At 32.0% G+C, this 25,294-nt stretch overlaps 1 protein-coding gene across 3 annotated transcripts in view; it reads right to left on the bottom strand.

The window, feature by feature from the left end:
* Nucleotides 1–25,294, bottom strand: part of Best2 (bestrophin family protein) — a 36,348-nt gene that overhangs the window by 5,053 nt on the left and 6,001 nt on the right. Inside the window, exons 2-5 of one of the 3 annotated variants that reach the window (XM_013324067.1) lie at nt 22,995–23,105; nt 17,904–18,084; nt 2,727–2,856; nt 2,251–2,489 (exon numbers count right to left, since the gene is read on the bottom strand). In XM_013324067.1, coding sequence (XP_013179521.1) covers nt 2,251–2,489; nt 2,727–2,856; nt 17,904–18,084; nt 22,995–23,105 — 661 coding nt within the window. Of the gene's footprint in view, nt 1–2,250; nt 2,490–2,726; nt 2,857–14,831; nt 14,894–17,903; nt 18,085–22,994; nt 23,106–25,294 lie in introns of those variants that run through there. The other 2 variants (XM_013324069.1, XM_013324070.1) reach the window with 2 other exon arrangements.

Raw genomic sequence — 25,294 nt, 5'->3', positions numbered from 1 at the left:
AATACAGAGGCTACTATGTTCTTTAAATTCCGTGCGGACGGAGTCGCAGGCGATAGCTATATATAAATGCTAGAACGACTGATCCGATTTCAATGTGGTTTTCCTTAATAGACATTTTCAATGAAGGCTGTTATCTGATCTGGTTGCAGTTCTTAAGGAAATCATTATAGCGTACAATGCCATAATAGATATAACAATAATATCTGTCGGAGAACACATGTGTTATCACAAAGTTAATTATAACTAGTGTCTGTTGGTTTGTTTTCATCATTCATCATCCTCGTTTGCGAAGCAAACTTTGACTCAACGTATGTTCACTTTAACCGTGGGCTTCTGACATCTCTATGTAAAATCGCCATCCCTGTCTTTAATCTTTAACAAAACAGAGATAACAATATGTTTTAAACGGGAATTTTGGACTCAGAAGACCTCTATTGAAAACTAGTTGTCGCCCACGACTTTGTCCTTGTGGTAGTAAAAACTTAATTAGTGCCTTTGCGGTCCTACATCTATGCCAAATTTCAGTGAGACCTATGCAGCCGATCTGAAGATACATTCTAATAAACATTCTACCAAACATTCCAGAATATTAGTAAGATGTTGGCTTTAAATTTACTTGATTAGTTTATATTCGATAAATTCAACTTGCAAATACTTAGTACAGGGACGGATAGTAAAATTTCAGTAAAGGGGAAATGTTGATATGCCAATTCAAACATAACACGTTCACTACATGGTCATAGTTTCAAATGTTTTCATACATGTCTCCGTTCAGTAACATAGTTTGCTATTATTGCGCATTCTACAATAATGACCCGGCATATAGGTGCAGAAGTCAAACCAAATCCAATTGTACCTATTCACGTGTCATAGACAAAGCGTTTGGTTTGTAACTTGCCTAGTCAAATCGTTATTTGAAATTGGAATCAATTGGAAAAAGAATTCATTCACAAATTAAGACGTTACTTTCCAGGATATTGGAAAGGTGGTATATCATTGGTCACTTTAAAGACAATGAGAATAGTGTCATCCGATCCTCGAATCTTTATCGGCTGCAAGAAAGTGACAGCCAATAAAGTGTCACCATTAAAAATTGTCGAATTCGTTAGATATGTAAGGTAAGGCAAAACAAAAGTTAAGTATATAAATTTGCTAATAATATATGTACATATAACATTTATAAATGCATAATAAACGATATAGGAGGATTATAGAAACCGGTCTGATTATTGCCAACTTGACAGCCGCTCAATCGTTCATACAAATATAAGTATACAGTTGGTACACGTCAATACAATGTGGAATATGAATGTTTATCGCTACGAACGTTCGCGGTTGATTAGAAACGGTTTTGAGAATCATATGCACGAGAAAAATATTATTACCCACGTACTATAAGACACAAAACTATAGCAATGATATTGATAAATACGCATGAGAAAAACAGGCCTCTTATTTAAATCACAAGCAATCGTTCGATTTATTCACATTAAATATATAAAACAATCTATGTTATGTCTTAGACTCCCAACAGAAAAAAAACAGCGCGAATGTTACGACTATCAAAACAACAATGTTTTATAATAAAAGTTACATTGTTTCTCTTCATAAACACTACTACTATATAGTTAAATCATTTCCACGATGAAATCTACGTCAGCTTTGCGTGACCTATGATTAATGTAAAAAAATAAAAACGATATTTTCCTCTTTACTTGTTTATAAAATGCAGCAAAACGAATATAATACTGGCAATTTACATTACAATTAAGTTGTCGCTTATTATGTTATTATTGTGTGTTCATATTGATTTCAAACAACGATAGCACTCGGTTATTAACCTAAAATTATTGTCCCTTTAATTCACTTCATTCATATTCACAAGTAATGTCTAGAACGTCGGTGGCTAAGCGATTAAAGCACTTGCCTTGTATTGCGCAGATCTTGGGTTCGAATCTCGCAATGTACCAATGAGCTTTTGGATTTGCATATGCACATTTATTCAACGTTCTTACGGTGAAGGAAAACATCATAATGCAACCTGCACATATCTTCAAAGATATGTGTGAAGTTAACCAACATTGGACCGGCGTGGTTGACTGTGCTTTGTCACCCCTAACTTCATGTAGGCTCTGAAGTGGGGATTTATAGTCAGCTGATGTTTAATATCTAATTTTAGGAATACGTTGGGTACATAGCACATATAACATGATAGTGTTATTATATATATTAAAAAAAGTCTGTACTAACCTGTGTATACACAAGGGGAACACACACAGTATCGTATCCTATTAGGGCTCCCAATCTCCGTCGTATATCAGATAGTTCCACAAGCAAAGTTTGAACAATGTGGTCACTAGTTATCAAGCCCTCTTTACGAGCTCTGTTGATTATATTCGTAGCCCATACCAGAGGCATCCAATACTTCGACATTGGACTTTTGCCGTCCATTTTTTCAAAGACTTTCCTTTCACTTTCAAGCATCAAACCTGAAAGTAACATATTACAGTCTATCTACGATAAATCCGCAATAATACAGTAGTAACATTTTTAAAAATGTCAATAACAATATTGATTAACAGGTCAATCTACAAATTTCTCGAGTTTGTCAAATTATTTGGTAGTACAAGGCTTTATTTGATATTTTACGGTTACTTTTTACAATATGGGTTATAGTTTTTTCTTCCTAATTTTAATTCTTGAATTGTTTTAATGCAATAACTTACCAGAATCTACAACATGTTGCCACGTAGGAAATCTTCGTTTAACTCTAAGAGACACTCTTTGTAATGTTATTACGTATGCTAGGATCGCGTATCTCACTATATTTCTTCTCATAAGTCTACCTGTTTCATCCTGTGAACAATAATTATAATATTATTACTAATATTCACGATTATAATAATTACGCGTCAAATAAATTATAAAATTCGCCAATCACATAATTGATATTTTTGTAGGCTATATATTTGCAACTAAGTTTTTGCGCGACAGTTCATTGTAAGCAACAAGGAAACATTAGTGAATAATAAAATAATATGATAACATCGTTGTTAAAGATAAAGAAGTGAAACAATGCCAGCGTATTGTCCGTTTTAGCTGAGAATTGGACACTGTTTCAAATGAATTTAACACGGTGTTGTCGTTAATAAGATTATATGTAATACGTTTATTCATCAGCAAATGAACATATGCATAGATAAATATATTCTCAATAACATTTTATTATTTGTCTTGCTTCTGACAAAAAAATAATCGTCTAATGGTATAGCAAAGATGAAACACTCTAATATATCTATGTATTTTAGAGATGCTGTACAAAAAGTCGTAAGCTTCATTTCTTTAACATTATATTGAAATGTAAATAACAGACTTAAGATATTATTTATGCAATCGTTAAAGTAATCTAAATTTTGTGAAAGAACTTTTTAAAAAAAAAAAACATTTTCTTACAAAAACTTAGTTTAAAAAAATATTGTACGCGGGATTCGGATGAGATTAAAAAAAAATGTACGCGTGTTTCGGCAATGGAAACTGACTTACTCAAAGGAATAAACTTGTTTCGACATCTACCTAATAAAATAATTATATGAGAGTAACCTTGTTTATAATACAACGTATATTTAGCAGCTGTTTAAATATAACACGACTGCTCGAAATAAACGTACATTAAACTACTAAAATAAATGTGTAATTATGATTTAAATAGTGGAATATTTAAATTACTGTGTTATTTTATTACAATACAATCAGCACGGAATTAAAAAATAAACTCAGTAGTAGCCTATATTATGTTATTCCAGACTATGTTCTCCATCTATGCCAAACAGCGAGATCCGTAGAGCGGTTCTGGAGATAAATTCTAGCAAATTCGTTGCCGGCCTTTCAGAAATAGCTATGCTTGCTTTTTTAAGGACCCTGAGTCGTAACGGTTTGGAACTCCCGATAGACCATTGCACAACGCGGCTATGCTAAACAGAAAGTTTCGGGAAACCGCCTTTTTGTGAAATGCCAGTTATCGAGATGGTGTGGATGGTATCTGACGGTCTGACGTCCACTAACGGGACTTGACGGCAGGAATGGTTCCAAATAATTATTTGGAAGAGTTCCATGACACATATGGTAAAAAATACACAAGGAACTAACGTCCCTCCGTAAGGCCGTAACGAGTCAATCGGTAAGAGCACAGTCGTTGATTCGAATGGCTTGAATTTTGGCAGGGGTCAGGTAGTTGTGTTAAATTTCCAAATATTTTGCGACTTTGAAACAGGTAAAAGATTACAAAATTGATATTTATAACTAATTGAAATATTTTATAAGCCGCGATGCGAAAAAGAATTTTAATTAAATCTAAACAGTTATGGAGTCAAAGACACCATAACTGTTTAGAAAAAAAAATCTTAATCCGACACGAGGTACAATTTAACGATTTAACAAAACTTATAATAAACTAGCTAGTTTTTGTACATCTTTCTTAAGATTATAAATGCGAATGTTTGTTATAAGTTTCTCTAGAACCGCTAACATAGTCTGGGAGAACACATTGACCACTAATTAAGATTATTTTAAATTCAGCACGGATAGAGTCGCGGGCGACATCTAGTATGACATATCTGTCATTGGTTCTAACATTTGTTGACTTTTAAGTATTGTATTATATCTATACGTCTATGCCGATTGCACTGCAAGTAAAAATATTATAATTAGTAAGCATTCGGCGCGATGATAATCGTATTTAATTATAAACTTAAAAGTAAACGGAAACTTCCATATGTACGGTATGTAACCTTTATTCGATTCGGTTAAGTGAACTTAATTAAAACAAAACTTGAAATATAGTTTTTGTTATTTAACAAAAGTATTTTAATTCGAATATTTTCTACGTACTATGGAAGTAACTGGTTTAATGCTTTAAAATAACATATTAATTGATGTAAAAGCTATAATGTATAAATAATTTCGTTTAAAAAAACAATATTAAAATAAATCTGTTATTTTTAGTGGACTTTATAATAACAGAGTAAGTTCCTTAATAATATTTTTTTACAAAAATCTATGAGACTGCAGCTCGATAAATAATCATATAATCCTCGTTCACTCAAATATTGGTTCACAGAATCGTATAAGGAATAGTATCGTTTCTTTGAATTTGTTCCGACCAGTTTCCACATTCAATACTTCACATGTACATACTGTTAAATCAAATACGACACAAATAGAACAAATATTACGTAGGAGCGCAGAATGACGTAATAATTATTTTTAAAACAAAATTATCATTAAAATAGCTGTATACCGCGACACCGTCCGCGCGGATTAAAAAAAAACTTAATTGCCTGTGTTATTCCAGACTGTGTCGTACATCTATGCCAAATGTTACCAAGATCGCAGTCGTTCGGTGACACCTTCAAACATCCATCCATCCATCTAAACTTTTGCATTTATAATATTTGTAAAATAAATAAACACAAACGTTTTTTAAAACATATATAATATATACCTTACTGGATTTTGGGAATACCCGAAAACCGTCGCGATATGACATTATTTCTGGTATGTACAATAAATCTTTGAAAATTGCATCAAAGAATGATGTAAAAAGCGTTTAGTTAGATCACTTTTACTCCATCTAACGGTAGGTTTTTACTGTAGAAACAATACAAAGACCACTCTCTCACTCTGGAAAAAGTAAGAGAAAGTAATAACAATGTCTGTACAGTGTTAGTGTTAACCAACAGTAACAATATATTGTGATTTGATAATTCTTGGCTGTTAATTTAAATACAATTTATTGGTAATGTTTTAATTAAAGGTCATAAGAGTACGATTTACAAAAAATTATATCTTATATATCTCGTGTCACAATTTTCGTTCCCATACTCCTCCGAAACGGCTTGACCGATTCTCATGAAATTTTGTATATATGAGCATATTGAGTAGATCTGAGAATCAGCCAACATCTATTTTTCATCCTCCTTAATGTTAAGGGTAGTCCACGCCAATTTTTTTATTTTTTAGACAAACACGCGGACGGAGTCTCGGGCGACAGCTAGTATGAATATAGAGTTTTCTCGATAAGCAATAATTTTAATATATTTTAAAATGATGCGAGACTGGTTGAATTGTTGAAGTATGCGGTATACCACGAAATAAGCATCTTCAAATTGATACCAAGATTCAGTATCGATTACTACGTCCGTGGAAAACAAAGGAATAGAGACTACTCGAATATCTGTGTATTTTAATTAAGACGCAGACTGCTTTGATCTAATTGAATACTAAGTAATTCAATACATTGGCGGGGCTTTAATTTACAAGAACCTATCGATATTATGCTCCGCTTTGAGTTATTACATACCTATGGATGTATAGAACGGATGCAAATTAATTTCATAGCTGTATGACTCTCAGTATCCTGAATGCTAAGGTTGGCACTTCCTAAAATTATTGTGTTATTTTCATTTATACTTAGCGATTACATTTATCGTAGCTCACTTAATAATTACAATATTTGTCCAAACTCCGTAACTGGTATGAAATAGTAATATAGTTAAGTAATTACCACGTACTTTTGGACATTATTAATTAGAATCATTTGGCGCGAATGACGTGCTTTCGTTACAAAGTCCAGTGTCAAAATAAACATAAACGTCGACTTTTTAGTAAGGCTAGTGTTGCGTCAATACACTGCCACATTTTCGGATTGTCTTCCTAATAGTACTAACATTCGAAGGTAAATAAATGAGAATCTTTCTATACTTGTCTGTGAAAACCAAAATGAAATCACATATTTAATGATAGTCGAAGCCATTAGAAGAAGAAGAATGATAAAAGAAGCGAGAAAAGTAATGACAAAGTGACGTGACGGATACTGTTGTGGTGACGACCAAACGCGGAAAGTATAATGGAAACAATATGAACCTTGGTGAAGGAATTTAATATTTAATTGGAAAAAAGTAACAACTATTTATGATGTATTCTCCTACTAAGCCCAAATAAGATTTATTTAAAACACAAAGACATCAATTAGTAAATAAATTGAAAATATTGACGAGTACTTTCTCCATTAGTAGGTAATTATAAAATAAAGAGTGATCCTTTATTCCATTGGAACATTTCGATGTTTATCGGACATATTTAAAGTTGACTTATAAAATTATTAAATGCATACTGTATTTTGCCATCCTTCAGGTTGCAAGGATATAATACGATCACTATAGAAATTGATGCTGCGGTAAGCTGTAACCAGACTCCAATATAGATGTTCAAAGGAATCAAACAGCGGAAGGGATGACGTTGACGGCAAAGTGAACCGTTGCACTGAATCGAACTCGCTTTGTCTTTGAATCTTAATCCTGGTATATTCTGCAATCTTCGAAGACAAGGGCGGTGTCTGGTGGACGAGGAATAACTAATGTAAGTTTACTATCAATGGCACGCGTTTACTATTAAAATATTAAATTTTGCGGGCCTAGCACGAATGTTTGAAACAAGCGTCTTCATGTCGTCATCGTTATTTGTGTCAAAAATAGATGTCGCCGCGACTCTGTGTTGTATTCTTATAGACTATGAAAGACTAGACTAGAAGCCGTTCTGGAGATACCTTCAAACAAACATCCATCCATCCGTGCATTCAACCATTCGCAATTATAATATCAGTATAAGATTTTTGGTATACTTTACACAAGTTAAGTGCTGCATATATTTTGTCGATGTCGATACGATGGGGCTTATCACAAATATTCGTGCTAGGCCCTCTGTTTGAGCGTTCGAACTGTAGCAGTACCACACTGCCTATTGCACTAATATTACAAAATTAATTAATATCAATTGACTAAACACCAGACAATAATTGATATCAGATGATGGTTACCTTTGTATTTCTGTAGTGCTACAAATGCGTTTAGGACTTTAACGAAATATATCATTTTGAATTTTTTTTTCACTACCAAAAAAGATTGTTTTTTTAAAGAATAAAAGAGATGAAAATATGCGTTAGTATATTTATTGAGTGGAGCTCACGAGATTGACGCTAAACAGGTACAGAAAACATTGTTCAATGTGTTAAGGAAAAGTTTATTAATTAAAAATTTATTAATGTTTGTCACAACAAAATCCCTCGGAGATATGAATCTGTTCAAAACAAGTAACAGATCTTGAAAGCAAACATCTTGTGCATCCGTCGTATCCTTTAAGCTTTAAATTCCAATTTTATGTCTGTTTATTAACTAGAAAATATCAAAGGATCTGGGTTCGTTGCTTTCATCCGTCCGCTTAGTTAACAGAACAAAGTTATCAACGCGCACATTTCTCATTACAGCACTACGAAAGTTAAATAGTTTTGCAAGTTCACGGAAACATTTCGTATTTCATTCGCTATGTTGCAGAACTAATTGAGATTTTAAAAGCAGATTTACCTTATCTGCATTTATATTTGAAAATTCATATCCAATTTATGTTTTATGTGACGTTTATATAAATCCATCGTCTTTTGGCGATGTTATATCGTGACTGTGACAACGCGTCAATCGTTTTTCAAATCCTTCTTAATTTTTAATTGCCGAAATACTTTTAAAATTATATAATCACTAGCTGTCGCCCGCGACTCCGTCCGCGCGAAATGAAAAAAAATAAACATAATAAGTAGCATATGTGTTCTTCTAGACTATGTTCTACATCTATGCCATATTAAAGCGAAATCCATGGAACAGTTTAATGCCCGTTCATACCTTCAAACAAACATCCATCCTTTAATCCATCCAAACATTCACATGTATAATATTAGTAAGATTATCTGTGTTTTTTCAAAAAGAAAGAGAGGAATGATAATACACTCAAACCTTGATAGACGAGAAACCTCAAGCGTAAGTCATTGTTCGGTTCAGACGTATGACCTCCATAAGCGAAAAACTCTGGTTAGTTGCGAGAATAAGGACCCTTGGAGTCTCGCTTATCCATGTTCGACTGTATATTTTTGTACATATTTTTGGAGTGGAATTTAAATCCCTACATGGCTTCTTAAATGACCACGTAACAATGCTGATTTTACTAACTAAATAACTATAGTTTCATAAAAAGAAACAATGTTTAAGACATAATATTAATATTTCTATTCCGATTATTATATAAGCGTACAACAATAAAGGTATGACGAATTCTAAATGGGATTTTACATTTTACTGTATCAGAGAATTTATTAAATGTTTCATGTTCACGTCATGTTTACGTCGGAACTGACTTGTTCTGCTTCAGATCGCTTTATACTGCTTTGTTCTGCTTTAACCTAACTTGAATATAACTCTTATAGTAATTCAAATGCTAAAAAACTTGTATTGCAACATTTTATAGATCCCATTTTATTTGTTATTAACAAAATAAAAATTATTGTTCTCTCAATTGTTTCATTTCTACACTTTTTACCTTTTCGTTAAACAAATGCACTTACTCTTCCCATCATAAGAGTGCAAAAAGAAGAAGTCTAAAGTAGCAGCATACAAAAACATCAGACAAAGCAAACATTTAAACTGAATTTCCATCATAGTTTGAATATGATAAAGGGGTTGTATAAACGTTGACTATCCTGATAATAGGATTTAAATCATTATGACCATATTATAGAGTTTTTGCCTGCGTTATCCTGTCTGACGAGCCAAATTTAATTAAAGCCTTTGTTTGTAGAATTAACGTTTAATATAAAATGATTTAGTATTCACGTGGAAATTCTACGTCCGTTGTTTCTGTTACTTAGCTATTCGCTGAATGAAAACTTTTAAATTAATCGATTTTTTTCACAATTGTCTGGATAATATGTTGATTGCTACCTACATGTTTGACATTAAATTGTGACTTCCTTTATCCTAATTAATCGATTTTAATTAGGTATTCGATACGTAAGATTTCTATGGGTTTTAAGATATTGCTTAATTAATTAGTTTAGTAAAATGGTTAATTTACATAATGACTCGTCGACAACAGTGGGATGATTGCGGAGACATGTTAATATTGCACAAATGATTACATTTATAAACAAACGTTTGCTGCGACACAAGTTTTCCCATTTGAGGTTAATTTTCCTTAAAGACACAGTCATAATCATTCATCATCAGCTCACTATACGTCTCCACCGAGGGACTCGGAGCCTTCTCTAAGTTTTGGGTGATTAGGCCATAGTCAACCACGCTGGCCAAGTGCGGGTTGGTGGACTTCACACATATCTTAGAATTTCTTCTCAGATATGTGCAGGTACATATGGAAATCGATTGGTACATGACTTGATTCGAACCCAGGATCTGCAGATTGCAAGTCAAGTGCTTGACCCCGGAGCCACCGACGCTCTCACAAACACAGTGTCGACTAATTAATATCCTTTTTTTTTTGTTTGTTGGGGAAATTTAGAAAATAGAAAATCGGGGATCCAAGGGCTTGCGCGCATTTCGGCCAAAGGTTGAGCCTGGCCATCCAACGGGGAAATGCCGCCAGCCTCTTGGGAACCCTACCGTGCGACCGCAGCGATTTGGGGTCGATTTTTTATATTATTTAGTTTTATTTTTAGTTTGGTTTAGTTTTAGTATATAGTTTATAGTATTATTTTGGTAGTTTAATTAATTAGTCATTTAATTACTGTAAGAATGAAAAGCATAAGAAATACGATAAAGGGAACATCTGTAACTAATTTTTAACATCACATCCATTAACTTTGTATCAAATTGTCGAAAGTTTACATTACATTAATTTTTTTCTTAATTTTTTATCAATTTTTAAATAAAAACAAATAGTACAATTTAAGCTGTCAAAGTATAAAGTAAGCAATAAAATGGAATAATACTATTCGTATGTAGGGCAAGGTCATAAAGTATTCTAGTTTCAAAGAAACAACAAGATAGTTTTACTTTCCGTTGTGACTTTCGATTTTATAAACATAACTAGCGGACCGTGTACAGTCTGACGCATCAGTTCTTTCGTAACCATTCGGCATTTCAATTATTTCACGTACCAAAGACGTTGTAACTATGGAAATAAATTGCTAGGAAAGGAACACTAATCGCTCGCAGACGTCACACCAATCGATTAGCCAAGGACATTAATGCAGCGTTATGTTTTCTAACACATGAACATTGCTATGTATGAAAAGATCTATGTTGTTAAGGTTTTCTACGTATCCAATAAACCAACGAAGTATCTTACTATGATACTAATATTATAAATGCGAATGTTTTGATGGATGGATGTTTCTTTGAAGGTCCTAACCAAACGGCTGAATCTCGATGAAATTTAGCATGGATGTAGATCATAGTGTGGAAGAATATATAGGCTACTAATTAAGTTTTTTTAGACGCAGACGGAGTCGCGGCCGACAGCTACTGTATCAAACTGGTAATAATTAAACTCTAACATTAAATAAAATACGAAAAAAAAATTAATACCTTAAATGCGATACTATTTTGTACTAATTATAAACGCTGATATTTTATGTCATAACAGAGATGGAAAGGTGGAATGTAAATTTTGTTCAACAACATTAACAAACAATTTCTAATCAATCAAGTAGACGTAATTACGTTTCTGAAATACGACTAAAGTCAAATATTGTTTATGATTAGATCTGTCAGTTTCAAAGATATTAAATACAGAGAAATTAAATTAAATTTATTTAATAAACTAACTATCGCCTGTGACTCCGTCCGCGCGGAATTAATAAAAATGAGTAAGCCTTTGTGTTCTTCCAGACTATGTTCCAGTATGCCAAATTTCATCAAGACCCGCTAAACCGAAAGATACCTTCCAAAATCCATCCATATAGACATTCGCATTTATAATATTAGTATGATAATAAAACGGAACGTGGCGCGGCGTGGGTCGCTTTGTCGAGTATGATTACATACGACTCGGCGGATGTTTGCCTCGACTACTACTCATTGTTTCTTTTTTGTGGCGAGAAAAGAGAAGACAAAAGGCAGATATTTATCAATTTAACCTCACCTTTACAATGACTTTTAGTTTTAAGTCACAGTAGTTGCTTGAATAATGTTCATTGATTTGACGTAACAATCATGCATTTAAAGGAAACGTGTAAATCCAAAATAAAAAAAGATATAATCTTTTTAAAGACAATTTGATGGATGGTAGTTTTTATATGAGTGTTAGAGCATTGGAAACCCAAGAATACAATGTGTCAACAATATGAATCACTTTATTGTTTGTTTTATTTCTCTTTCCTTATTTATAAAGTCTGTTACAAGATTCATGTTCGCTACAAGTTGAAAATCCTGAAATCACCCACTCCGATGACCCGACGTTTTACATTTAACGTTTTGATTTTCGTTTGAGTTTGAATTAAAAAGATATAACTACGCGGTACTGTTTACCGTGAATTTCTAAGACCAAATTCCCCATTTAATATAACTTTTTATCTCTGTTTTTGTCAAAGATAATTACAGGGAGACGACATGTTTTATGCAGAGATTTTGGTGTCAGAAACTCGCTGTTAATCCGTTAAAAATACTTAAGTTTAACAGAATAGTCAACTTGTTTAAATCTATGAAGAAACGTTTGATGCAGTAAAATTTCTTTACTTTAATGAGGTCAGGGCAATAACTGACTGAATTAAATAAATCATAGTCACGAAACGCTGTAGTAGCTAATTAAAATATAATTTCAATGAATTTATCATTAAGTATTCTAGCAATAAGGTTTTCTATTTCAGTAAACATCCTGTGAATTTCTTTTTTATACATTTAACTAATTTTAGTACGTAAAAATAATGAGAGAAACGTTATTAAAACTTTTATACAGGAATTTTTAAAAACACGGGAAAAAATCTAGCTGCCAATTTACTTCTCATTCGTTTTGAATAAGAAGACATAATGTTTTGAAGAGGTGTTTTGACAATGAAACACCACGGTTATTCGATTATTTAAATCAATTAAATAATTTTTTCTTACCTTTTTTTTTAATAAAATATTAATAGATTTTTATATAAATTTACTAATATTTCTTTAACCATTCCAACTAAGCTCTAGGCTTGTGTTAGGATATGGTTTACGACAATAGTCGAATGGCGGGATTCGAACCCCCGACCTCGTGATCTGAAATCCGTACCCTTAACCATTAGGCTATTGACGCTTCAATTATAAAACGACTTGACAACATTTGTAATCAATTAAATCTGTGAGATTAGTTCGCTATTGAAATGTTTGATAATAAATTGGTTGGTCGTAAGTTTTTTAATAATCCGATAAGTAAGCGAATGTTGAAAATTCCAAGGAACCTTAAGGATTTCGTTAGGAAACTTTACTAATAAAATTTGCCAACAGTTTTTTGATAGTTTAAACTTTAAAAGGTTTCATCTCATTTAAGTTTAGTGGAAGTTGTACGTCCAGTGCTCGTCCACGTGAACTCTCGTTAGGAAATAATCTTATATAAATTATGATTAAAAAATCTCCTTAAATAAGGTTTGCAAAACAAACTGACCTAATTTTTTTAATCTGATAACATATGCTTTGCTAATGTTACTAAATATGAATAAACAGTATTTCTATACAAATCAAATCAATGGAAAACTCCTTAAGAAATATTTACGTCTTTTGTAAATAAAATGCATCGGCTTAGGCGTCTGCTCCTCAGTATGTGTGAATAGTAATAGTAATAAACTGCAATTTAATATTACATTTATATATGTCACCGTCAAATAGTAAATTTCTTTAATTTATAAAATCCCTAAATATATGAATATATAATAGTTGACACGTAATTCGCCAACAATTTAAGGTAACAGATACCATTTTTAAATTTAATAGCGTTTTTTAATGTATTATTTCCTATACAATATGTAATTATTTGCAAGTCAAGTGTTTGACTCCTGAGCCACCAACGCTCTAATCAATGCAGGTCCTGAGTTCGAATCCCGCCATGTACCAATGTTTTTGTCGATTTCCGATTTACATATGTACATTTACCCGACGTTCTTACGGTGAAGGAAAACATCGTGATGCAACCTGCACATATCTGAGAAGAAATTCAAAGATATGTGTTTAAGTCAACCAACCCGCACTTGGCCTGTGGTTGACTATGGCCTAGTCACCCCTAGCTTAGGGTAGGCTCCGAGCCCCTCGATGGGGATGTATAGTGATGATGATGATGTACTTATTTGATGTTATACCGATACATAAGAAGTTTATTTAGTTTGACGCTATGTTATTCACAGTATTTGCTATATGAGTGTTGTTTAAACATTTACGATCATAACAATGTTGCAATAAGTATTACAAGTGCAACTCAAGTCTATATCATATGATCGTGTTTATTTTTTACATATAAATATATATATTATATACTTTTATAACATTGTACAAATTTTTGTTATACTTTTTTTCATATTTATTAATAAAAAGCGGTCGCCCGCGGCTACGTCCGCGAGGAATTAAAATAGTAGCCTAAGTGTTCTTCGGGACTAAGTTGTAATTTAGTTTAATCGAGATCCATTCAGGCGTTCTGGAGATACCTTTAAACATACATCCATCCATCATAACATTTGGATTTATAATAATAGTAAGACTACATTTAATTTAAGTAAATGAGTTTAATTTAATGATAGTTTAAGGGTGGTTTAAGGAAATAAGTCGCAATACATCTATATTACAAATGTACAGAATAAACCACAATCACAAAATTCACGTAACAATCTATCTTATAAAAGAACAATGGACATAGCGCTTCGCAGTGATGGATAAGTTTTTTTTTTTATTACAAATGGCAGCAAATAAAATTCAAGGTCAAAGTAAACGATTACAACAATTATTGTTATAATTAATTCCGTTAATAACATACTTTACCTTGTCTGTGTTTCCCCGTTCATATTTGAGTTAAGAAACTCACAGCAACCTAAACACACCACCTAAAAGAATTCACTTCTAAACAATAAATATTTACTGTTAGTTTTTCGCAATGCAGTAAACTTAGTTACAATCTACATTAAAAAAATCGTTACGCAAATTTTGTTTAAAAAAAATACCGTTTAATAATTATCTGTTATTATTTTATGGATTTATAAGAACACGGGACATCATATTTTTTAAGAGGATTAATATTCAGACATAATATAATCGACGTAGTCTAATTTACATAAGAGTTTTAAATTTTAATTCAACTGATTTTTAACTAATTAAAATTTCCATTGTATTATATTTAATTGTTCTGTTTCGAATACTTATTAAAGGTAATTAATTACAATAATAATTAACATTTTACAATGTTATTTTGTTAAACCTAGAATTGAGATACAGAGGCACAAAAACGTGGAATTGTTTCGTCATCTTTGGTATTTGCAATTTTTATCGTCAATGGCTAGCAGTTTAACTTGTTTCGAAGGGCAAAAAAAAAGATGTATTGAAATATTCAAAGTAGCTTTTATATTTAGTTTACCTTTACTGCCATTTAACACGTTAGCTGCCATGTCGGACTATATGTCCGACAAGCTAATGTTTCAATCAGACTGTATCGGACTATGTATCCGACGAATTGTAAATATGTAAATAATAAGTATATGAGCAATGTAAATAAGGTATTACTATATTTTAGGTGTTTTCAAATAGTTTTGGACAAAATTTAAAAAAAAAAATCGTTTTTCGAAAACTCATTCTGGCAGCTAACGTGTTAATATTTTAAAAGTAATGATAAAATGTGAATTCTGTTGATATTTTGATAGTCGGAAACTTGTGAAAATTTAATATCTTAACAAAATGTCACGGTCATTCGCTGAGCCTTCAGCAAGCAGGGCATTATGGTACAAGTCGCAGATGCAGCAGGCTGTATAATAATAAATCAACTATGCAACTATAGTTTGCGTAACTTGATAAGTAACAACGTAAGGACGCGAAGCGTTTATTACAATCAAATTATTAAAAAAATATTTATGTAGATAACAAAAGAATATCTTTGATTAACCGTGGATTTCTAAGATCAAAATCCCCGTTTAAAAACATACAGTCATCTCTTTTTTGTCCAAAATGAAAGACAGGGATGACGATATGTTTTATATAGATATTTTGGTGTCAGAAACCGAAGGTTGAATTGTGATACATATTAGTAAAATAAGATTATATATGTGTAATATCAGAAAAAATATGTATAATTCGTACACTTGATGTATTTACGTAACTAATAACGAAAAACAAATTTTTAAAAATTTTCAGTCTCATCTGTCTGTCCTCTAGGTTCCGTGTGTTCCGAATAATCTCCGTAACGGTTCGATAGATTTTGACGGCACTTGGACGGGAAGGTTGCTGATTGACAGATGAACGCGGGCATGTTATAGGCTACTATTTTTTTAATTCTGCCCTAACAAAGTCGCGGGTGAGCGCTAGTTAATTTATAAAATTGCTAATGTCATTTATAAATGGTTAAGTTGAATTTAGATGTATAGAATATTTTCTATTACTGAAGTTATATTTACGAGCGACAGCCCCGTTTTAGTGAAGTGGTCATGAGATCTAACAATATTTTTGCTTGCTGATAAAACCAGTCTGTGTCTCATATACATACGTTCCATTCTTCCGACTCAAGTATTATTTGAGATTAGATGTTCTAGGTTATTCATTTGACATGAGTTGTCTTATGCTAAATACCTTTATATTGGGGGCGATTATACTTGAAACATTTGGCGGCGAAGTTTGCTTTTAATTAGAAAACATTAATTGGACTAAGAATTTAATTTAAATCAGATTCGCTGTAAATGTTTCTTGTCAAACTTAATATTAAAGATGAAAATAACTTGTAATTAAGTACAGAATTAGATTTTTCGTATACGGTTTGGGTAGGCTTATTAAATTAAAAGTAACTTAAGTAATATTAAATCTATGCCATCGTTTTAGTAAAAATATATCTGGAGGAGATAATAAATAACCTTTATTTAGTTACAGTTTTGAAATAACAATAGCAAATAGTCCATTGTGTAGTAACACAATAAGAATATAGTCAAAGACGTGTTAAATCTAGAGAATATCATATATATGAATACAACTGGAAATTTTATACATTTGCCTAGTACTTATTTACAAGTTTTTTAACATCCAATTTTTATCACCTATATAAAGCGCAATTTATGTAAAAAAATAATCATAGAAAATAATAGTATATGGAAAAGACGGAACATTTTCGTATGGTATGGGCTAAGTCAAGTAATCTTATCAGTACATAGTGACGTCTGGGTTTGTATTCAGGAATAGTAGCAGCCTTTCCGATACTGTAAGGTTTAAGTTACCTTGGTATAGCAAGGAGACCGCTTTGAATCAGAATAATGGAGCTACCGACTTCTAGCTTCAATCTAAGGTTGTTCACAGCTGGACGTAGGTCCCAGCCACCTTGTACAGTGCACCCACCTCACAATGAATTATAATTTTCTAATGGTTTTGCTATTTAAAGGATGCCAGCATAAGATAAAAGTCTACGAAGACTGACAACTGGATTACGCGATAATCGACCATCTTACCTCTTAGGGTTATTTATGGTGAGCTAATTAGACTTAAAATTATATTTATTCATTCATTGATCTATTAAAATGATAAGAAAATTAATTTGGTAATGTTAAAACTGATTTGAAATCGTAAAACTTTGATTCAAAGGAGATCACGTAATAATTAAGAGTAGGAGAGTGAATAGGCACTTACTAAGCTAGAGCGTACCATCTTTCGACCGAATCTCCACTTCAAAAAAAAAATTGGGTGAAGATTAAATTAGTTTCTACTTAAGATAATAAAGATGGGTTTGTTAATTTATGTATATCTAAAAAGTTTAATTTGTAAGTCAATACAGTTTACAGTGTTATAGATACGAGGAATTAATCTTTTCAACGCTAGCATTATGCGAGTTTAATATGTTTTTTTTGTAATGTTGATTGGTTTCTTTACTTTACTAACCGCTCCAGGAATTCCAGCAGAGATGAAGAGCGCAAGAGTATCAGGCCAGGGAAGCAGTTTGTATTGCTCCCACCATCGCTTCACAACCAGACTTACGTAGAATCCCAGCACGAAAGACATTGGTATCGACTCGATTTGCGCACCGAAGTATTGCCGGACTTTCTCGAATATTCTGCAAAATATATTGGTTATCAATGTTCACGGTTCAAATTAAATGTTTTATTGCGTTGCGAACAGGAATTGTTTTACGTTCGTTATATACACGTTGTTCACGGAAACCTGCACAAGAATGCGTTGTTATATAACTGTTAGAAAAGTTCAAGTTATATACATTTCTATATACATATACTCAGCGAATACTTTAAAATCTATATTTATATTAAAAAAATATTTCACTAGATAGTAGAGAAATCTGTAAAATATAAATCCCTTATCTTAATTCGAACTGCAACCAATGACTTTTCTTGGAAGTTACGTACCTTTGAGATGAAAATGCTTGAATATCTTGTTTTTATTAAAATTCATTCGAATCGTTTATCTTATAATTTTTTTTTATTTTATTATTGAATAAAGTTAATTAGACAATATCTAGTGAGAAAGATAAATATAAATCATCCTTAATGGCATTATGGCAAAAATTCTCATCACACCTACCTTTTTATTGTTTTATAATAATTAAAAAAATTATTACACACTTGAATATTTATTTTTAAAAATGTTATAACAGTATTTAATAGAGCACGTAAATATATACTCAAGTTTAATGTAACATTCTAATGGCGAAATAACCTGAAATCGCAGAAATAGCGAAGTGACCGTTGCCCATAGACATACGCAATTGCATTGCCTACATTTAATCGACGGAGGGGAGGATGCACAGAAAGAAAATATTTTCCGTTCCCATGCATCCTCTCCTCCGGAAAGTGAACTTCCACTTTCCATCCTTTAGTTATAAGAAAAAGGGTGGGAAGGGAAAGAGGACTAAATTAGGCCTCCGGGACGCACACTCATCAGACGTAACTCGGAATTGCTTCCGCTTGACGCCTATCTTCTGTGTGGTCATGGTATATCACCGGGCGAGCCGGGCCAATTCGTGCGAAGATGTTAAAGCCGGCTCGACCACTGTTAAAAATATTAATAAGATAGATAAAAGCAATACAATCAAAAAACATGTAAGCTCGTAGTAGTGGATTTAGGCACGTGGAATATTCGTATAATCACAAGGTAATATTATGCATATATTATTAAATCAATATTTATGGAACAAGATTTTGTTACTTCCTTAGTCATTAAAACTGGCCTTTTTTGATTTTAAATCATTAGGAAAGTCTGTCCACATTCACCGTGAAATTATTTAGTAATTAGGAATAAGATAACGCATGAGATGGAATATGTTTCATAACAAGTCATTCGCCAGTGGAAACTCACGGCTAGAAACATTCATCATTGTTTCCGCTATTTAATCTTAAAAACAAGAGTCGATATTTTTTGTGCGTATCATTAAAAAAAATAAGAAAAAAAACAAAAAAATGCGTATTTTCCCGCAGCAATTTCTAGTAAATTAAATCGTTTATTTCTTTTTTTTGTAATAGCTTCTTACTGAACCTAGATGAGGTGATTGTTAGGACTTACCTTGTACTATAAATAGCGAATTTGTTTGCTTAGAATTGTACTAAGCGAAGATTTTTTCGCACTAATGGCTTCATTGCAAACACGTGCATGCCAATAGTTTACCGCTTCGGAGAAACGTGCTTGCATAAACGCTTATTACGACGATAATCAGTTTTTGTTTGTAACAACCATCGAGTCAACATGAATTAAACAGATTGTACTTTACACGACAATTTCATTTCGATTCAAGGAGTTTTATAACTGACGTACTTTATAAACTATTAATATTATAAATTCCACTTTTATTAACTTGAAATACCGTTCATTTTATAGAATTATTAATCATTTTATACCATTAAATGTTAACTAGATGATTGGCTAACATAACGTACCGCAAAGCACTATCTTACTAATATTATAAATGCGAATGTTTGAATGGATGTCTGTTAGAAGGTATACCCAGAACTGCTGCATGAATCTTGCTGAAATTTGCGTAAATTTACACAGATATAGGACATACCCTGGAAGAACACATAGACATTTTTTTTTATAATTTCGCGCGGACGGAGTCTCAGGCAACAGCTGTAATGTAAAGCTGTAAAGTTCACAGAACGGGGAATAACCAGAAATTATTAAATGAATGCCAGATTATTACCAAATTGTTCAGACGTAATGACCATAGTTTAATTATCACAAAAACAAATTTTGACACTATGGAAATGTGTCATAAGATACTGAATGTATTCATATTAATTAACATTAAGAAAGTTTGCCAACTCATTTGAATTACTTGTGAGTAGATGAAAAATGTAGGTTTATTTGTGTTTATTTAATTTTAAGGAATACAAAAAACTTCCACCAATAAGTGAAATATACAAAAGATGTATTTGTTAAGTATATGCAAGTTATTTTGTATTGTATGCAAAGATTTGTTTATCATTAGTTTGCTTAGTGCACATCTATTAATTCGTTTGTTCGAGGTCATCTTGAGTACCTATTATAATGTGCGAATCGTATGTCGTAACATATGCGCTGTCACTCAACAGTATTGCCAACTTTTTAACAATAATGCCGTACCATTGTAACAATGTGGGTGGCATCACTGCGATTCGAAATCTATAGTCGATTTTTAACACGTAATGTGTCGTAACGATTCACAAATTACGATAGTTTACGTCTAGTTCTAGAGACATTTGTAAAGTTCGGACTCTAACCAGAGATTGAATAGCTAATTTTTTTTCTTTATTTTAAACTAGCTGTTGCCCGCGCCGTCGTCCGAGCGGAATTAAAAAAAGTTAATAATTAGCCTGTATTCGTCCAGAATATGTTCTACATCAATGCCAAATTTCATCCAGATCTTTTTAGCTGTTCCGGAGATACCTTCAAGCATACATCAATGCATCCATTTCTCCATCCATTCATTTAATTATTCGCATTTATAATATGAGTATGATGTGATCTTTCGTGCGTTTAAATCTATGAGCCAACCTGATCTGATCTATCATTTACGTGGTCTATAATAATTTTTCCTCCATAATATGTAAATTTAAATATGTTATGGATTAAATTCGACATCAAGTTTAGGCAGTTTTTATATGATTGATAAGTTTATAACAATTTTAAGAATGCGGATCAATTTACACCTCTATGTATCTTAATAATATTTTTATAAATTGCCAATAAATTTGAATTATAACTAAATTAAATTAGGTGACAAAATTCAAATTATATGCAGTACCTGGAAGAAGCTTTGCTCGGTATTTTTTTAAATTGTGTTTTTTGGAAATTATATTTAAGTACGAATTACTAATAAAATGATGAAATATGAATAATATTTTTCGATCTTACCGATAGAAAAAGTTAAGTTTATGTTTAAGTTGATTATCAATAAAACACGAATAAAATGACATTTTCTAAAAATGATTCCTAGGTAGATCGATTCATCGCCCCCGAAACCCCCTATATACTAAATTTTATGAAAATCGTTGGAGCCGATTTTGAGATTCCAATTATATATACAAGAATTGCTCATTTAAAGATATAAGATATATGCAAGCAAAAAATATTGAGTAATTTCATTTATGGAAAAATTTTAAGTGAAAAAAATATTTAGGAATTATGGGAACTAAATTTTTTAATTATTACGTGTAGTGGAGACTTATCTTTAGAACGTTATAATAATAATGTGAAGTTTATTGTGTAAAAGGATCTAATTAAAAATATATGAAATACTTAAATGCGATAATATTTTTCTTAGTTGATTGTTACAAATTAGATTTTAGAACTACTGACTCATTTATATCTAATGTCAGAAAGATAATGTCTTTAGTTTATTTCCGTGGATTCTATGAAAATTATTCAGAATTTCTCATCCTTTTTTAAACCCGCCTAAGTCTCTTTATGTCAGTTAATTATTAGACAGAAACGTCATGGTCGAAGTCTGTTCATAGTATATCATTATAGTACGCTGTATTATAAAAACCTTTAGTATTACGGCTTTGAAATTGCTAATAATTATTTGCATAACGTTGTGATAATTCTTAGACGAATATTAAATTGTGCTAGGTTTTTGTAAAACAGCCGGTTATATGACAAAAAAAATGTTGTTTTTATTATATTATTTATTATTCAATTTCATGTTTAAAATTATTAATAATTGTTTTCTGTTTTAGTGCTAAATGTAAATCGATTCATTGATAAGGAAAGAGAGATTGGCTCCAGAAACACAGTTCTTTGCGTTAGTTCAGGAACCAAGACTCTTACATAATTGTTTATACAGTAAATTTATTAAAAAATATATGGACGAAACCTGCCTATTATTTTGGCGTAATTTTTGGGGCGCTGAAATCATATTATTATCTGTATCTTAAGCTTAATATGTATTATTCGGTATGTAGAAGTCTAGAAATGTCATTAGTGAAAGCAGTTCGGATCAGGATAAGGGATTCTAGTTTTCTAGATATATAAAGTTTTTATAAACTTAATATTTACACTTGTACTTTCATAGTAGATTGTCTCTTTTTTATCTGTTTTGACGTGTGTTTTGTTATGTCATTTATCTTTTTTTTTATTCGGTAAGAGTTGAGTTATCCCTTCCATGTATATGTTATATTATATTCCATGTATAAACTTTTACATATGATAAATTAGAATCATTTGGCGCGAATGGCGCGCTTTCATTTCAAAGTCAAGTGTCAGAATGATTAGTACGGGGACATAAACGTCGTCATTTTATTAAGGCTAGTGTTGCGCCAGTGAACCGGCACAGTGTCGGATTTTCTTCCTATATACGTATATTCTGATGGATGAAAGGGAGCTAACAGAAAACCAGCGCAGGAAATTATTTAGGTTCTCCCTGATATGCTGAGCTGGCTTCTTTTGGTACACTACTCTTAAATTTTGTTATTAATCTGTTCTGTGTTTTTTTTTCTGTCTTGTATTTGTGTGAAAATATATTTGTTTTAAATTTACCTTTGCTGGTGTTCATTTAACGCGAACCGATATATTAAATTGATAGTATAATAAAGTGTTAGATATGCTAGTAACTCCCGCCACACTAGCTTGTACACACTTCCTCTCCATCTGAAAATGAAACGAACCAATTAGTTATATAATCAAATAAGAAATCTAACTAATATTATAAATGCGAATGTTTGGAAGAATAGATGAATCTTTGTTTGAAGGAATCTTGAGAACGGCTGTATGTATCTCACTGAAATTTGGCATAGATATAGAACATAGCCTGGAAGAACACATAAGCTTTTAAATTCCGTGTGGGGTAAAAAAGTCGCGGGCGACAACTAGCAATATTATAAATGCAAATGTTTAAATGGATAGATGAATATTTGCTTGAAGGTATCTTTAGATCTCACTGAATTTTGACGTAGATGTAAAACATATTCTGGCAGGCTACTGATTTTTCTTAATCCCGCGCGGACAGTCGCGGGCGACATCTAGTTTGTTATAAAGATATGAATCGAACGTTTTCTTAAGCTTTAGTTATCAATGAATCGAGTAGTTAACCTTTGTTTAAGGACACGAGGACTGGTCTGAAGCACTATATCGAGGCTAAATATTAGGACTACGGTACTAAAAATATGGTTCTTTTATCTGTATAAGACTTATTTTAATATAATAGTAAGGAACATTATGAACGTTTTATTTGTTCCGACCACGTAATGTTCAAGCTTAGTGTGATTGAATAATGACTACAATTTCAATTTAGAGCGCGGTACACTCTAGTTTGTTTTACTTTCAAGACCAGTTTGGGATTACATTTTTAAAATTTATAATACTTGTAGTTTTTCCTCCTTGTATTTAATATACCGGATAAATAAATTATTTATCGTTGGTTTCTGAGACCGAATCTTTGTATAACATCGTCGTCACTGTCATTATCTTTGATAAAACAGAGATAACAATATATTTAAACGGGTATTTAGTCCGGGAACCCCCACGGTAAGTAGACAAAATAAAGTATAAAGATGTTAAAAACGAAAAGGAATAATCCGATTTTTTTAGATTTTTCTAAGTTTTACCAAAATCGGTCGAGTGGTTTAGAAACGGTTTGTTTTTGTTTTATATACATATATATAGTTTATGTATATTAGTATATAAGGTCAAAAAGATTTACGTATGTCAAAACTTGTTTGGCGGGTGTTAGAGGCAAAAAATCAACTTTAATTAAATGTTTAGGCGCATATCAAATCGCTAAACTCAAATCGATTTCTCGGAATATAATAACACAGTAAAGAAATATTTTACGTTTTACTTTAATACTAGTGTTTACCTGCGACTTCATCAAAGCGAAATTAGAGAAAAAATATCCTTTGTTACACACGTAAACTACCTTCTATTTAAAGTCCGGTGAAGATCGGTCCACACGTTTCCGATTGGATTTACGAACACAGAGATAGACTGACAAAAATTTTACATACAAATATTTTATTATAATTGTATAGTTATCGTTCATATTTGTTCGGTTTCCGCACGTGGTAAGGTGGAACGTTTAATTTTTTAAACTACCTGTCTTTGAGTAAAAATCTTAATATTATATTAGCACGTATTCATCGAGAGACATGGTACATGGTTTTCACACATTACAAAACACTGGATAACTAAGAACTTCGACAATTGAAATGCAACAATTATGCTTATATTTTCCTCCTCTTTAAACTCTCTACTTTGCAACTACACCGTACACTGTGCCCTTAAATAAGTGTTTAATTCAAAAGATTTAAAAATAAAATTTGGAATTGTTTGAAAATATTTCATCTGCATCTTTCGTCACGACACGTGACGTTTCTCGCAGGTGGCAGGATTAGTCATTACACAGTTATAACTGTTAGGCTGAACAGCTACAAACATGGACATAAAGTATTTTAACCATTGTTCGATATGTGCCACGTAAAATGTAAAGTTTCGTGACCTTTACTGCGTGTAACAGCAGAAAAACGCAATAGTCGCTTTACCATTTACGAATTCAGCTTGCTCGTTTGCTAAATTATGACATAACTAGCTTTAACCCGTGACTTCGTCCGCGCGGTATTAAAAAAAAGCTTAATGATTAACCTATGTGTTCTTCCCGACTATGTTCTCAATCTATTCCAAATATCAGCGAGATCTATGAAGCCGTTCCGAAGATACTTTCAAACAAACATCCATCTATCTAAAAAAAATCGCATTTATAATATTAATAAGATATTAGTAAGAAGGAGATATGTTATAATAGAAATTTTAAATCAATCTAACAATGGAAAGAGTCTAATTCC

Source organism: Papilio xuthus, unplaced genomic scaffold, assembly GCF_000836235.2.
Source record: "Papilio xuthus unplaced genomic scaffold, Pxut_1.1 DF825017.1, whole genome shotgun sequence".
Classification (NCBI taxonomy): domain Eukaryota; kingdom Metazoa; phylum Arthropoda; class Insecta; order Lepidoptera; family Papilionidae; genus Papilio; species Papilio xuthus.
This window is presented reverse-complemented; position numbering and strand designations above follow the sequence as displayed.